This window comes from Mercenaria mercenaria, chromosome 17 (genome assembly GCF_021730395.1).
Source record: "Mercenaria mercenaria strain notata chromosome 17, MADL_Memer_1, whole genome shotgun sequence".
Taxonomy (NCBI): Eukaryota; Metazoa; Mollusca; class Bivalvia; order Venerida; family Veneridae; genus Mercenaria; species Mercenaria mercenaria.
Genome location: NC_069377.1, coordinates 67,500,405 through 67,517,731, shown reverse-complemented (window position 1 = coordinate 67,517,731; position 17,327 = coordinate 67,500,405). Strand labels below are relative to the sequence as shown.

At 34.9% G+C, this 17,327-nt stretch overlaps 2 protein-coding genes across 13 annotated transcripts in view; one reads left to right on the top strand and one right to left on the bottom strand.

The window, feature by feature from the left end:
• LOC123536344 (uncharacterized) overlaps positions 1–17,327 on the bottom strand; it is a 377,622-nt gene that overhangs the window by 125,676 nt on the left and 234,619 nt on the right. The window lies entirely within an intron of this gene.
• LOC123536346 (lipoxygenase homology domain-containing protein 1-like) overlaps positions 1–17,327 on the top strand; it is a 124,778-nt gene that overhangs the window by 91,392 nt on the left and 16,059 nt on the right. For 4 of the 11 annotated variants that reach the window (XM_053528476.1, XM_053528478.1, XM_053528474.1 and 1 more), the window contains 15 exons: positions 1,510–1,703; positions 2,054–2,246; positions 4,899–5,059; positions 5,760–5,846; positions 6,131–6,421; positions 7,115–7,271; positions 7,768–7,922; positions 9,674–9,706; positions 12,078–12,214; positions 12,521–12,672; positions 12,987–13,091; positions 13,496–13,604; positions 14,027–14,211; positions 15,378–15,556; positions 15,963–16,079. In XM_053528476.1, the coding sequence (XP_053384451.1) occupies positions 1,510–1,703; positions 2,054–2,246; positions 4,899–5,059; positions 5,760–5,846; positions 6,131–6,421; positions 7,115–7,271; positions 7,768–7,922; positions 9,674–9,706; positions 12,078–12,214; positions 12,521–12,672; positions 12,987–13,091; positions 13,496–13,604; positions 14,027–14,211; positions 15,378–15,556; positions 15,963–16,079 (2,255 nt within the window). Of the gene's footprint in view, positions 1–1,509; positions 1,704–2,053; positions 2,247–4,898; positions 5,060–5,759; positions 5,847–6,130; positions 6,422–7,114; positions 7,272–7,767; positions 7,923–9,673; positions 9,707–12,077; positions 12,215–12,520; positions 12,673–12,986; positions 13,092–13,495; positions 13,605–14,026; positions 14,212–15,377; positions 15,557–15,962; positions 16,080–16,813; positions 16,832–17,327 lie in introns of all 11 variants that reach the window. The other 7 variants (XM_053528480.1, XM_053528477.1, XM_053528482.1 and 4 more) reach the window with 3 other exon arrangements.

Sequence of the window (17,327 nt, the reverse complement as noted above, 5' to 3'; positions counted from 1 at the left end):
AAATCATAATACTTTTCTTGTGTGTTTCCATGACAACAGGTTATAGTAAGTGGAATTTAAGAGATGCATGTCATCTTGCTTCATATGTTAAAACAATGCTCATTTACATGCCTGAGTAGAACTATTCATTTAAAATGCTTTATAACTGGAGAAAAATTTATTTTTTACTGGAATGTTTTTGCATGAAAGTAGGTTATGTTTTACTTGAGATTTGACATGCTACGGATGGACCTTAGATATGTCACCTTAGCACAAAAAGTGGATTATTACATTCAAATAGATAAAAGTAGAACTAAACCACTTTTTATGCACTGAGATGACATTTTGGACACTGTGTGATAATTTTATGTCTCTAATGCTTTTTTTTGGTAGCACATTGTGTATCCATAATGAAATAAAAAGGTGCATGTTCACAACTTCTTGATAAAATAATTACAAAAAGCACTATTGATTATTCTGAACCACAATGAAAATCTTTAAGAATTCATTTTTGCTGATCATGTATGCAATTAGTTTGACCAAAATTTTAAACTCAAGCTCCTATCTTTAGGTCAAAGTCGCACTTACAGATCAAGGATAATCTTAATCTTTTCCCAACTGTAAATTTGAAAGTAACGAGCAGAAATGTTTGCCTCATTTTGTTGTGTTAAGCAGAAGACAAGACCCAGGTCAACATCTAAAATGTCAAGGTCATACCTGAAGCTCAGTGGTCATTTCTGATCTTGTTTGGACTCTTTAACTTTTGCATGCATGGAGCAACTCCTTATTTACCATTTAGAGGTCAAGGGTCATGTCTAATATGATCCAGGTTATAAGTTCACAGAATTTTAAATAATTGTCACAAACATTTGATTTAATGGTAGATCTACAGTAGTTAGAAGCTTGACCCAGGCACCATTTTAAAGGGATTTTTAAGTTAGTTCTTACCAGTCCATCAACATCTAACTGTTCTGACTTTATTGTCATCTGTATATAAGATTCTAGATTATAACTATTAGAGCCCTGGCTGAAGTTATAGAATAGAAAGTGGTTATGTTAGTATGTTATATGTCAGAGTTCAATTTTTGTTTCATTTATTTTGTATGCTCAACTTTTAGATATACTTTGGAATACACATTTATTGTTATAGAAATAAGTTGAATTATATATTTTTTGCATGTATTCAGGCTCTTGACACAGACAATTTGATGAGGTTTTGAATTTTTGTTGATATTCATTTGTAACAATTGAACTTGTATTGCCATGTGCAAATTATTAGGAAAAGTGTAAAATTAGATACTACTTATTAGTGTTTGATTGACAGTAAATTAATTTGTAACCTTGCATGCATTAACAACTGGCACTATTTTTTCTTGAACAGTTTTCATAGAGACTTAGAAATATCTTGTGTAAAGTTCATTGAAAAGTAAACTACAGTTTTTAAACAAGAGATACAGTGAATAAAAATAATATGTGCCTAATGATTTTAGATTGCTGTTGACCAGCTTTAAGCATTCTCCTATTTTGCAGCCACATCCTACCATATCCATGTTAAAACTGGAGATGTTTCTGGAGCTGGTACTGATGCCAATGTCTACCTCATCATCTACGGAGCCAAGGGTGACACCGGTCAGCTCATGCTGAGGCAATCAGCAAGCTTCAAGAACAAGTTTGAGCGTGGCAAGACAGATGTGTTCAAAATTGAGGCAACTGATATTGGACAGGTATATAGCGGAAATAGCTGTTTAGTTGAAATATAGCAGAAAAGTTTTACTCTTCATTAATTTTTATTTCAAATCTTTTCATGAAAATAAATGTTGATTCAATTTCTAGTTCCATGTTTGATTGACCCATTCCTTTGTTCTTCAAAGCTAATAGCACTTGAAATAAAAGTATGCTATTGTTTTTTAAATTCTGATATTTTTAGTACATTTGTTTATCAGAAATATCTACCACCATTAATGCTACCAGTAAAGCATTTTTACACAATATTATTATTGTGTGACTGTGAGTGACTTTTTGTCATGACTTGGTTCAGATGATATTAAATTCATCTTTTTGGTTGCCATAACAGATAAAACGTATCAAAGTTGGTCATGATGGAACTAATATTGGAGCTGGCTGGTTCCTTGATGATGTCAAGATACTGGTTCCATCTCGCGGGGAACAGTATGTTTTCGCTTGTCATAGATGGCTGGCCAAGGATGAGGCAGATGGACAGCTAGAAATTGAGATGGACGCTTCATACAAAGAAGATATGGAAAAAAGTTAGTACATATCTAAATATCTTAATGTGACATAAATAGAAAATGAAGGCTTATCCAAACCAATGTGTTTTGAAGTTGACAGTTTCTTGGGTAACATATCTGACCAGAGCATAGTTGGTGCTAACCACTATAATTATGAACAAAATGCTGGTATGGAAAGACTAAGTTAGCAGTAATAGATTTAAAAGAAAAGTAGGTTTGGTTTTATCAAATATAATTCGAAATAAAAAAAATTATTTACATATCTTAATAAGAAAAGTATATCATTTAATTGGATGCATTAAGGGTAAATCCAAGAATTCAGACTTTTTTACTACAGTGGATTTCATTTTGAATTCAAATCCCCTCAATAGCCTTTATTAGTCCCCTACTGGTTGAAAACCAGTTTTGGGGATTATAGGAATGCTCTTTTCCGTCATTCCGTCATTCCGTCTTTCCGTCATTCCGTCATTCTGTCATTCCGTCATTCCGTCCGTCCGCAATTTCGTGTCCGGTCCATAACTCTGTCATCCATGAAGGGATTTTAATATTACTTGGCACAAATGTTCCCCATGATGAGACAACGTGTCATGCGCAAAACCCAGACCCCTAGCTCAAAGGTCAAGGCCACAATTGGAGGTCAAAGGTCAACAGGGCTTTTTTCCTGTCCGGTCCACAACTCTCCCATCCTTGAAGGGATTTTAGTATTACTTGGCACAAATGTTCCCCATGATGAGATGATGTGTCGTGCGCAAATCCCGGACCCCTAGCTCAAAGGTCAAGGTCACAATTGGAGGTCAAAGGTCAACAGGGCTTTTTTCCTGTCCGGTCCATAACTCTCCCATCCATGAAGAGATTTTAATATTACTTGGCACAAATGTTCCCCATGAGGAGACGACGTGTCATGCGCAAAACCTGGACCCCTAGCTTAAAGGTCAAGGTCACAATTGGAGGTCAAAGGTCAACAAGGTTTTTTTCCTGTCCGGTCCATAACTCTCCCATCTATGAAGGGATTTTAATATTACTTGGCACAAATGTACCTCATAATAAGACGATATGTCATGCACAACTTTCAGACCCCTAACTCAAAGGTCAAGGTCACACTTAGCAGTCAAATGTTAACATAGCATGAACAGGGTCTGTTTCGTGTCCGGTCCATAACTCTGACATTCATTAAGGGATTTTAATATTACTTAGCACAAGTGTTCCCCATGATGAGACGACGTGTCATGCGCAAATCCCGGACCCCTAGCTCAAAGGTCAAGGTCACAATTGGGGGTCAAAGGTCAACAGAGTTTTTTTCCTGTCCTGTCCATAACTCTGCCATCCATGAAGGGATTTTAATATTACTTGGCACAAATGTTTCCGATGATGAGACAACATGTCATGCGCAACACCCAGTACCCTAGCTTAAAGGTCAAGGTCACACTTTGAGATCAAAGGTCAAGAGGATTTTTTTCCTGTCCGGTCTATAACTTTGTCATGCAAAGCAGGATTTAGATATCAGTTGGCACAAATATTCCCCTGGATGAGACAACATGTCATGCGCAAGAACCAGGTCCCTAGGTCTAAGGTCAAGGTCATATTTAGAAGTCAAAGGTCAAATTCAAGAATGACTTTGTATGGAACATTTCTTCTTCATGCATGGAGGGATTTTGATGTAGCTTGGACCAAATGTTCACCACCATGAGGCACCCTTGTTTTTAGAATTACATCCCTTTGTTGTTACTATAAATAGATTTTATTGTAACTTTTTTATTACTGGCAGTAGAGAAAAATCGAGACCACTTTTCTGTGGTACAGCATGCATGTTACATCCAATTTTTAGGTGTATTTTGACCTATCTCTACCTGGTAAAGAGTTTCTTGTGGACTTATATTATTAATTTTTTTTTTTTTTTTTTTTTTTTTTTAAAGATTAATTTCCCTTTGTTGTTACTATAAATAACTTACATGATAACATTTTTATAATCAGCCAAAAAAATTCAATATGAAAACAACTGTGGGTTTTTATATATGCACATTTTAATCCAAGTGTGTTGTTATAATGTTATAACATATTGTATATGTAGTACAATATTGTTTATACATCATTGACAGATATCAGTTCATTATGTTATACTGCAGTAGAAAAAATTAGGTGCCTTCCAGTAGGGGACTTTGTATTGCATGGCAATACTTCATTCACTTGTTTAATATTAAGACAACTTAAAAGAAATCCAGAAATCATAGAGAGTTTTGATTGGATAACATAAGAGAAATGATTCCTGAGATAAGTGAAAAAATACACACACCTATGAACCAGTACAACACAGACGAAAGTAGGAAAATTGGCAGTAAAAACTTGGCTATGTTATTTGCGGTAGGGATAAATTCAGATGGATCAGTTTTCTTTGGCAGTGACTGAAACCTAACAAGGGGGCCTTCTTGGCCGAGTGGTAAGGGTCGCTGACTTTAAATCACTTGCCCCTCACGGTTTTGATTTCGAGCCTCACTCGGGGCATTGGATTCTTCTCGTCTTGGTTGAGTGCTTCAGTTGTTAACAAACTGTAATATTTAAACAACTGTACAAGTTTATACTTTGCCAGACTTTTCCCAGATTTACCCTACCTATGACTTTACATAGTTTTCTTATTACAAATTTCATATTTAATATTCATGCATGACATTTCAGCTATTCCGTATGAAGTTACAATATGGACAGGGGACAAGTCAGGTGCTGGAACGGATGCTAACGTTTTCCTACAGATCTATGGAACTGACGGAAAAACTGAAACATACAATCTCCGTAATAAAACAGATAACTTTGAAAAAGGAATGTGTGATAAATTTAAGGTAAGCAAAATTTGAGAAAGCATTTTAACATGTTTTCTTTGCTTGCCAAAATTTGTTTTAGACTATATAAAAAAGCTGATATGTAAGTCTATTTTTTAGCTTGACTATATTAAGTATTTGGAAAGCTATCCTAATTGACCTGGCATCTGCACCCCTACCTTGGTTAAAGTTTTGATGCACTTTCTCTATCTCCATAATAACTTGATGCATTTGCTTCAAAGAAAATAGTTATTTCTCATCATCACCCACATCATATGAAACAAGGCCGCTAACTGCGGCTCAAATATTATATGAATTATGTTCTCTTTTTACTTAGAATATCAGGTTAATGTTGTGATGCATTATCATTTTATCTAGATAATTACAAGATGGATTTGATTCAGACTTGATATAGTTGTTCCACTTCATCACCGTCATCATATCACACAAGTTACATTACTCAGAAATGTTCCATGAACTATGTCACCTTTATACTTAGGAATTTTATGAAACCTAGACTTGAAATCTTCTAGCAGATTCATTTAAGTATTCATTATGCATCTATTCCAGTTAGTCTCAGACTGTTGTTATCCCATTCAAAAGGCTGATGCCTTAACCAGTAGACAGCTGTATATGGTAAATGTTAAGTTCATGCAAAAATATGCATTCATCAAAGTATGTTTATAAGTATGAAAGCATGAAGGACATTGTTTTCTTCCAGATTGAAGCAGCAGATATTGGCAGAATTCAGAAAGTGCGGATAGGTCATGACGGTACTGGTACATTTTCTGGCTGGTACTTGGATAAGGTATATAACAAATTACTTTCTTAGTTCATTAGTTTTTGGAATGCTTAGATTATTTTAGATTAAGTATAGAAGAACCCACATAATCCCTTGATTGATCTGGAAACCAACCAAAATATGAATATTCAAATTTGATAAAGTAAAAATGTATTGAAGTACAAGAAAATTTCTTGCAAATAGATGGATTGAAAACTGGCTCCAAAGAAAAAGCTAAAAACTTCAGTTTTGTTGTTTGTTGTTTTGTAATGTTTGAAGCAAGTGTTAAATGTTTTGTGTCTTTGTTGCAGATGCTCATTCAAAGAAAACCTCGTAAAGGCACGAAGAAATTCCGCAGGCGCTCTATCTCCTCAGCTCGTGATAGAGACAGAGATCGAGACAGTTACAGAGATAGAGATGGTTATAGAGATAGAGACAGAGATCGAGACAGTTACAGAGATAGAGATAGAGACAGGCGGTCACCTATCATGTCACGCATGGGAGACTTCTCAGATTCAGATGATTCTGACATTAGCAGTGTTTCTCAGTCAAGACGACGCAGAACAAAATCCCCAAAACTGACAAAAAAGAATCTAAAAACTGTAAGTGATTCATACCAGCATATAGTAAATGCATGAAGTTTAACATGGTCTTTGTTGACCAAATATCTGTCTTCTACCCAAATAAAACTATTTACTTTTGTGTCTTAATAATAATGATAGTCTTTTAGCTTGTCTGATTTTTAAAAAATAATTACAAGATATTGTCATTACTCGATCATCAGTGTTGTTTAAGATTTTTGTTTAGGTCTACTTTTTCTCAAAAAACTAGAAAAGCTTTGAAACTTTTTACGTTTGTTCATCTTCATTAGATGAGTAAATTGGCCTAGAACCGTAACTCTCACATACATTTAAAAGACAGAATTTAAAAAGTCAAAATGGCAAACTCACTATCTGAAGAGGAATCAGTAACATGCGGAGTTCCTCAGGGATCTATCTTAACTAAGTATAAACTTAGTAAATTGAAAAAAGACAATGTTAAATGCTGAAGGAAAAAAACAGGTCTGGTAAAATAGGAGAAGCAGTAATGATTTGAGCTGGTTAAGAACCTTTGACCTCCGGATTGAATATAGATCACAACTAATATAAATCAGATGGTTCTGCTCTTTTTGTAATTTGACAGTTGTCTCAAAGCTAGAAACTGAATAAACAGTTCTCTGTAATGTAATATGAATTGGTTAGAAAATTCACTTAACCATGCCAATGTTATTATGACATTTTTTTTTAATCATACAGGTTGCTGAGGAATCGGATGAGTATGATGGTACGGAGACTGAGGATTACTGGTTCCTAGTGGACAAATGGTTTGCTCGCAGTGAAGGTGACAAACAGATTGTCAGAGAACTCATTCCTACAGATGAGAAGGGACGTCCAATAAAGGGTGGCCTTGAAGGTTTGTTTACATGCTTATTGTATGTTACACTGTAACAGGGATACATAATGGCTTTGGACAAATATGTGCTCATTTCCTTGTATCATTTTATAAATGGAAGAACCAGTTGTGTTGGGTTTTGGAAATTATTCCCCTATTGCCGATAAGTAAGGATTGCCCACAGTGTTTTTCCAGCTTCATTTTAAAGTTTTTTGTGCCAAATGTAAGTAAGGAATTTGTTTACTTGCCAGCTTACTCACTGCTCAGGGTTTCCTCAGTTGGTTGAACTGTGTTAGTCAAAACTTTATTACCACATAGTCTGTGTTGTATCATACTTTTCTGATAAATTTACACACACTGCAACATTTCCTGTATAAAGGACAACAACATGAATAGTATCAGGCATCAAAGCTCCTCCTTTTATTGAATTCAGTGATAAAATAAAAGAACACATCTATTATTCCTTAGTTAATATTTGAAGTGTAAATGACAATTTTCATCCTAAATGTACTTGCAGAAGTAACATACACTGTGCGAGTGTTTACTGGAGATGAGTTTGGTGCGGGAACAGATGCTAATGTGTTTGTGAATGTCTACGGTGATAAGGGTGATACAGGAGAAAGACAGCTCAAGGACTCCTCCACACATACCAACAAATTTGAACGTAAACAGGTACAAACAAAACTTCAGTTTTCTGCCTTTATTTTATTTTCAATCTTAAATTGAAGTTGGGATTTTTCTAACTTTCAGATTTGGGTTTGTTTTTGAGAAACTAATTGTTGGAGTTTCTTTGAGGTTGTCTGTGAATTTTGTGTATTTTTAGCTCACCTGAGCACAAAGTGCTCGGGGTGAGGTATTGTGATCGCTCACCGTCCGGCGTCCGTCCGTCCGTCCGTCCGTCGTCCGTCCGTCCGTCCACACTTTCCTTTAAACAACATCTCCTCCTAAACCAACAAGCCAATTTTGATGAAACTTCACAGGGTTGTTCCTTGGATGGTTGTCTTTAAAAATTGTTCAAAGAATTGAATTCCATACAGAATTCTGGTTGCCATGGCAACCAAAAGTAAAAACTTTAAAAATCTTCTTCTCAAAAACCAGAAGCCCTAGAGCTTAGATATTTGGTGTGAAGCATTGCCTAGTGGACCTCTACCAAGTTTGTTCAAATCATGACCCCAGGGTCAAAATGACCCCGCCCCGGGGGTCACTTGATTTTACATAGGAAAATCTTAAAAAATCTTCTTCTCAAAAACCAGAAGCCCTAGAGCTTAGATATTTGACTTGTAGCATTGCCTAGTGGACCTCTACTAAAATTGTTCAAATCATGACCCCGGGGTCAAAATTGACCTCGCCCCAGGGGTCACTTGATTTTACATAGGAAAATCTTCAAAAAATTTCTAAAAATAAACCAGAAGGCTTAGAGCTTAGATATTTGACATGTAGCATTGCCTAGTGGACCTCTACAAAATTTGTTCAAATCATGACCCCCGGGTCAAAGTTGACCCCACCCCAGGGGTCACTTGATTTTACATAGGAAAATCTTCAAAAATTTTCTAAAAATAAACCAGAAGGCCTAGGTCTTAGATATTTGACATGGAGCATTGCCTAGTAGACTTCTACAAATTTATTCAAATCATGACCCCCGGGTCAAATTGACCCCCCCATGGGATTACTTGATTGTACATAGAAAAATCTTCAAAATAAACCAGAAGGCCTAGAGCTTAGATATTTCATATGTAGCATTGCCTAGTGGACTTCTACAAAATTTGTTCAAATCATGACCCCCGGGGTTAAAATTGACCCCACCCCAGGGGTCACTTGATTTTACATAGGAAAATCTTCAAAAAATTTCTAAAAATAAACCAGAAGGCTTAGATCTTAGATATTTGACATGTAGCATTGCCTAGTAGACTTCTACAAAGTTTGTTCAAATCATTACCTCCGGGGTCAAATTGACCCCACCCCATGGGGTTATTTGTTTAGCTTTAGCAAAGAATTTTTTTCAAGAAAGCAATTAAACTCAGGTGAGCGATATAGGGCCATCATGGCCCTCTTGTTTATGTTCTTTAGCAACATAAATTGTTCCAATGTGTGTTTGTAAATGTGTGTACCTGAACTGACTGTTTCACCTGTAAAGTGGTAACAGTGAGATCAGATTTTCCTGTTAAAAAAATGGTCATCTTGATTGTGAATTTACTACTGGTATATTTTATTTAGAAATTTGTTCTTTGATGAATTCAGCTAGATTTTAGATTCAGTGTCTTAAAAAATATCTTACTGTAAAATGTTTACATTTGAATAAAACAAAAGAAAAGATATATTAGATATTTTCCTAAAAGTTTTCATGTTTATGGTTCTACAATGTAGCATTTAAACCTAACATAAAGATTTGTCCAACATGACACTTATTTTCTTCCTGTTCAAAGGACTCTAATTCCAACCTTTTTGAGAGAAATCAGGTATATGTTGCATGTACTTTGTTGTCAAGTGGTTTATAATGTCCTGCTTCCTAACCTTTAACCTTCTGTTGGTGATCTAATGTTTTGTCAGGCTCCAAGAGTATAAAACACAGTTTGGAGAACCAGTCTCAGAATTCAGCCTTGCCATTGGCCAGTTTCAAGAATAAGCTTAAAATTATCCAATCAGATGCCGGAGTTCGGAGATATAATCTCTAAACTAATTTTTATAACCTTGGGCCTAAAAATAATTTTAGTCGCCTTGCTTAAAGTCAGGGATATTCAGTGCATGAGTTCTTGTTGAAAATTGCATGTGATTTACTAATGAAAATGTACATGTACATTAAACTTTGTTCCATAAAAGGTTATGGAGTTATTTATAGAAAAAAAATATTTATATTTTGATTAATATAATTATATTTCTATAGCCAGTTATTATAAAAAACAACAACAAATTTTGTAATCAAATATCAGATAGCCTAGTGGCACCGAGGTTGTGGAATGCTACCTGGCCACATCATACCAAAGACACGAAAAATGGTACATAGGCAAAGCGTTCAGCATTAAAAGGGAAACTGAACTCTTTTCACATACATTTGTAGTGATGGATACCAAGAATAAGGTGTCAAGAGTGATTTATTTAAGTTGTAGAACTTGCTTCGCAGTCAGAATTATTTTGAGGTATCGAAATCCTTATGTAGTTATGAAAAACAAACCGGAACAAAATTGCTGAGCATATAATAATTATTTGTATCTAGGTTAGTGTAAATGTGTATAATCCTGTTTCCTAGTGAAGTAGATACATACCGTCTGGTTTACCTGCTACAGTTTTGTTTAAATGCTTGTTGTTTCTGTTTTTAGTTCATTTTAGTGAAGCCAAACCAAAACTTAGATTTCAATTTTTTGTCTGCCTTGATTTATCAATATTTAGAGCAAAAAGGTGCAGTTAGGAAGTGGTAGAGGTTTGATTGAAGAAAATACATCTAAAGTCATTTGTCCGCAACTGTTAATTTGTGCTGGTTAGGTCAAAACAGAATATTATATAATGGGAATGCTCTTGAAAAATGGTATCTAATGGTACAAAACAAGTAAGCAAATTGTCCTGATAGGAAAAGATCAATTCCAGTAATTTTGTGACTCAGTTTTATTTTCTATAGTATTTTATAGGATATAGAGGCATGCTCTCCAAACTTTTCTTAGCATTTATGTTACTTCTCTGAGAAATGCTCATGTGGGTTAATGTAGAGTGCCTCAGCATTGCTGTATCATCTTTTGGGTCATGGTGGAGAAAAACAGAATGGTCTTAAATACATTACATCTAGCTAGAATAAAAACCAAATTATGTAAGGTTCTTGTTAGGTACTGGTGTAGCAAATGAGCCTATGTCATTGTTTGAAATCAATGTTTAACCTATGTGCATGCAAGGCAATGGTTAGTTTACAGTTCCATGTAACCCATTTATAGTCGTAAATCTGCTTGGTGCTATTCAGTTGCATGTAATTTTGGTTAAAAAGGATTATTTCATAATTTTGGTAGAATAGGGCATGGTTGTTGAAACTAAAACTGTCTGCATATGATAAAAAATGAAACAGAATTATGGGGGAAAAAACCTCTTCATAAAATGGTATTGTTTGTTGGGTACTGAGGCTGGATATTGTTGCAACCAGAGGAATGTGGTTCTGTGCCTGGGCATTCATTGCTGTCATATTTCTTATTTATCTACAAAATATGTTCTTGCATTTAAATTAAAAGAAACTGTTGTCTTTCACAATTTTGGGAATAGGCAGTGCATGACTACAGTTAAACAAATAAAATGTTTCACTAATTTTCACTACTCACATTTTATCAAGTACATATTTTTTTCACAAGATTTCACAATATTACAAAATTTTGACTTCACAAAAATTTACATTTTATTCAAGAGGGTGATAATAATTTTCAAATTAAGTGAATTATTCTCCATCTAAAACTGTACAAAATCTATAATCTAAGGTTTACATTAGATACTACAACTAAGCAAAGGTTTTCAAGTTTGGTATACTGTGAAATCATTTGTTTTCATGGGGGACTAATTTTCGTAGATTTCTTGGTTAATTCAATATATGAAATTTAATCCCAACAAAGCAGTAGAATTTGCATTCATTTCAATTTTGTTCAAATGTCAAAATCAGTAAATTTATTTCCCCACAAAAGAGCCATCTTGGCCAAAACCATGAAATTTCTTGCCAACAAAATGAAATGAATTCACAGTAGTTAAGTTTTACAATAAAAATTCTTTGTGATAATTTCGCAAACATGTCTAGAGAATACAAAAATGTTGTATTTACATATTTTAGCAAAAAGTGGACTAAACTTTCAATTGTTTATTGATCAGGAGGATGTGTTTACTGTGAAAGCAATAGAACTTGGTAAACTGGTCAAATTGAAGATCCGCCATGACAATTCGGGGATAGGTGGCGCTGCATGGTTCCTTGATAGAGTTGAAGTGGATGATCCTAAAAATAAAAAGACGTAAGAAATCTGTTCTTATTAAACATAATATGTGAAAATCCTTGTTAGCAGTTAAACTTATATATTATGCTTTTCTTTATTTCTTCCTTTTGGTTTAAGTGTGAGATGGTTTTCTCACAAATGCTGTCAGAGTAAGAAAGACCTTGAAGAATTGAAACATTCAGTCTGACAAGCCTGGAATCACCATCAGTAGTGGAGCAAGTGTAACAAGACAGACCCTTGAAACAAAACTTTTCAGACCCAGCCTTTTTCTGTGATATTGCAACATTTTAGGTGACTGGGTAATGATGTAACATTTGTTTTCAGCTATTTCTTCCCATGTCAGCGATGGTTATCTACGAAGGCTGATGATGGTCAGATAAGTCGAGAACTTGTTCCAGTTGATGCCAGTCTGAAGAACAAACTTTCCAGGCAGGACTCAAAGGCTATACGTAATGAGATTGCCTTAGAAACTAAAGGTTCGGAACTTTTTTCACTCTAGATTTGTTAAATGACTAGGAATGGTTTGACTAAATATTCACTTGAGATTTTTAGCCACTTTTCAAAGAGAACTTTCTGCATTCATTTGGTACAGGAAATGCTTTTCTAGAAAAACATTGATGTTGGATCTTTTTAAATATACACCTACAAGGACAATATTTCATTGGATAAAATGTTCACCTTTCAGTTTCAGCTTCATTTAGACCTTTTTACATATTTGCAATTAAAAATTTGTTAAAGAAAATATTTACACCAAACAAAAATTGATGTTTGATGGTTTTGTAACTTTCAGCTGCGATGCAGACGTACTATGTGAAGGTGACTACTGGTACAGTGTGGGGAGCAGGAACAGATGCCAATGTCTATATTGTTCTGTTTGGGGACAATGATGATACAGGTAAAATTTTGACTGTTCAGAATTTTGCAGATTTTGGCCATGTACTTTATTTTGCCTGAAGATGCTTGTGTTTTTCCAAAATGTTTAACAAGTTGTCTGTGCTTGAAGTAATGTTTGATGAGGTACCTGGGGTTTTACTCTGCTGTTTATGCTGGAAAGTCACTTAATTGAATAATGATCAATCCAATAAAGTATGCAAACAAATTGAGTTTGTTAATCTGTTAATTACTGTAAGTCTTTGGACATAACATCAACATAATAAATGATCTTTAATTTTCAGTAAACTTTTCGTAACGTCAGAGCTGAAAATTTCATAAATTTGTAAGTAAATTGAATACAGCAATATGTCATCTGTTTAGTGTGGAGCTGGTGTTTGATTAGATTTACGGGTTGTATATTTCCAGGTGTGGTATTACTGAAGTCATCCCGTACCCACACTAACAAGTTTGAGAATGGAAACACGGATGAATTCCTTGTAGAAGCTGTAAATATTGGAGAACTCAAGAAAATCAAGTAAGAATATTCGATACATTGTTTAAGTTATCTCTCTGCTCAGTAACAGTTTACAAAGTTTAATATTGGATGCAATGCAGTTTTAAAGTTGAAGTAAAAAAAAAAATCAGTTTAGCACCAAAAAATGCCTTTGTGTAAGCTTTTACTTTTAATGAGAAGTAATATGCATCATTAATTGAGAGATTTAAAAAAAATTTACAATTACAGCTGACTTTCAATTTCATTATTGAGTTAGTGCAATTTTCATAAGCATTATTATCATGTTGTCACTTTACAAATGTAAGTCATTGGTCTGATTTTTTTCACAATCTTTATATATTCCCGTAACAATACACATTTTAATGACTTTATTTACACGTTTTGTATAAATGTGAAAATAATGAGCATGAAGAGGAAACATTTCATGGGATTTTCTTTTTAAGAATTGGTCATGACAACAAAGGAGGAGGAGGTGCATGGTTTCTGGACAAGGTTGCCATAGAGTGTCCATCACTGGGTAGAAACTGGACATTCCCTGCTAACAGATGGCTTGCCAAAAACAAGGGAGATAACCAACTGGAGGTGGAATTGTTCCCACAGGACCTAGCTACAGAAGAATACCTCAAATGTAAGATGTTGTCTGGGATAAAGTTAAATAACCATCTTTTAAACTTCTATATTAAATGTTGAGAATGTATAATTTATACTATGAAATCATAATATCCAGTGGTACTAATTTTCGTGAATTTTGTGGTAGAGAACCTGTTGTTACATCTTTGACTTTTCATTCAGTTACATATTTTTATGCCCCCGAAGGGAGGCATATAGTTTTTGAACCGTCTGTCGGTCTGTCAGTCTGTCGGTCTGTCAGTCTGTCCGCAATTTTCGTGTCCGGTCCATATCTTTGTCATCGATGGATGGATTTTCAAATAACTTGGCATGAATGTGTACCACAGTAAGACGACATGTCGCGCGCAAGACCCAGGTCCGTAGCTCAAAGGTCAAGGTCACACTTAGACATTAAAGGATAGTGCATTGATGGGCGTGTCCGGTCCATATCTTTGTCATCGATGGATGGATTTTCAAATAACTTGGCATGAATGTGTACCACAGTAAGACGACGTGTCGCGCGCAAGACCCAGGTCCGTAGCTCAAAGGTCAAGGTCACACTTAGACATTAAAGGATAGTGCATTGATGGGCATGTCCGGTCCATATCTTTGTCATCGATGGATGGATTTTCAAATAACTTGGCATGAATGTGTACCACAGTAAGACGACGTGTCACGCGCAAGACCCAGGTCCGTAGCTCAAAGGTCAAGGTCACACTTAGACGTTAAAGGTCATTTTTCATGATAGTGCATTGATGGGGGTGTCCGGTCCATATCTTTGTCATTCATGCATGGATTTTAAAATAACTACGCATCAATGTGTGACTCAGTAAGACGACGTGTCGCGCGCAAGACCCAGCTCCATAGGTCAAAGGTCCTAAACTCTAACATCGGCCATAACTACTCATTCAAAGTGCCATCGGGGGCATATGTCATCCTATGGAGACAGCTCTTGTTTGTTTTACTTTACATTCTGGGCATTCTGCAGTTGTTATGAAAAAAATATTTTCTGTAATGGCTGAAAGAGTCAAAATAGCATACAAGCATTACATAACCACATGGAAATGGCAGATTGTCATTACGGATCCACTGTCTCAAGTTCCAGTGAATAAATAAAATTCATATATAATTTGTCTTTAAAATTTGGAAACTACAAATTGATGTCCAGATAACATTATTTTCCAGGTATACCTTATGAAATTGTCACGTACACCTCAGACGTGAGTTCAGCCGGAACTTCAGCAAATGTATATATACAGTTGTATGGTAAAGAGATTTGCACCCAACAGAAAGATCTGTGTGTCAGCAAACTGGACAGGAAAGACAAATTCAAAAGAAAATCTGTTGATACTCACGTACTAGAGGTAGCATGTCCTTTCATATTAGTACATGTCACAGTTAAAACTTGCTTTACAATTTGTAGAGAAAAATTGTTAGTGGCTTGGTAGCTTTGTTGGTAGAGCATGGAAACAGTATTCCAAAGACACATATGGGTTTGAGTGCAACCCTGGTTGTACATTTTACTCCTGATGTAATATACACAGCATCTAAAGTTTCGTGATAAAATGACTTCGATCTACTTCAGAGGGCAAAAGTATTGCATGACTTTCTTGACTATATAAACATCACTTGCAAGTAAAATTGATAGAGCGGACTGCAATTTGTAAACCACAAATTGACTTTTTCTTGGAAACTGCACCATTAGGTTTTGAACTTCATAAGTAAAGAACTCTTTGTGAACATACCTCAATGTTGCAATTTCATTTTTAGTTGGAAGATGTGGGAGATACAATAGAAAAGATTCGTATTGGCCACGACAATTCTGGTATGACTCCTGGATGGCATTTAGACAAGGTTACCATAAGAAGACTACATGAGTCTGGAAAGGTATGGTAGCTCATTTTACAATAATGTTGCACTTGCTTTGATAATATTCTAATGAGAATGCAGTTTTCTAACAATGCAACTGTTAGTATTTGTTATCCTGGTAACTTAGATTTTTGACCAAATTCACAGAATTGTTTTCTTAGACTACTTCATAAACACCTGTCGCTGTCAATGGCTGACCCAGTTTTGTCAGAATATCTGCTTGAAGTTAGAAATACTTTGAAAACAATCTTTAGTAGTATTAGCTATTAATTTACCTAAAGCTTAATAATCACAAAGGTCAGTTTGATTGGTTCTCACTGCAACTTACCTGAGATGTCCAGTAATTGTCCAGCAATATATGTACCTGTAAAAGTTGACACTGACAGCAGTGAAAGTAGAAGACAAGACCTGCAGATTTTTAAGAGATTTTGGGTGCTGGCTGTATTAAATATAAGAATTATTATAGATGTAACTCCTTGACATTTGTAGTTTAAATTCCAACAACATAATCCTTGTGTGGTTTTGTTTCTCAATGATATTGCTTTATTGTATTTTTCCCTGCATTTCTGAAGTATATGTATATTTAGAGAACTGAAGGCGAAACTACTGTAACTGTATATAAATAAAGAACAAGATTCAATAGTTTTGTGCTCAATCCTGGATTTATCACTTAAGGAAACTGCAAATACCAATACTATATTAAGCAATACCTCACTGAATATTTACAATATTTATTGAAAATAAAACTACAGGGTTCTCGTAAAGTTCAGGTGAGTGTAGCATGGTTGTGTACAGCCTGATCCTATCAGTAGAATTGTGATGTTATATTGTCAGTTTTATTAGATTTTATTTGTCCAAAATTTAACTCAGTTTAGTTCTCTTAGTCTTTCGTTACTTTTCTATTTTATTATTTATTACACCTATCCTTTTTTGTCAAGTACCATTAGCCATAAATGGAAAGGAAATTAACATCAACAATTTAGTTATACTGAATTATTGCTTTTATTCAAGAGGTTTTACTTTGCTAAAAATACTAATGTCAATGTGAATGTTGTGATGTAGTTTTCTGAACCACGTTCAAAAACTCTACTACAGGTAAATCAAAGGTGGGCAACACCAGTCAAATTTCCATTTACTACATGTATATATATAATATTCTGTACTGAAAAATGTTCAAATAAAATTAGTATATGAACATGCCTTAAGTGTAAAACTTATATAGAATATAATTTTTGTACTCCCAGTGTACCAAAGCAATGCCTGTCA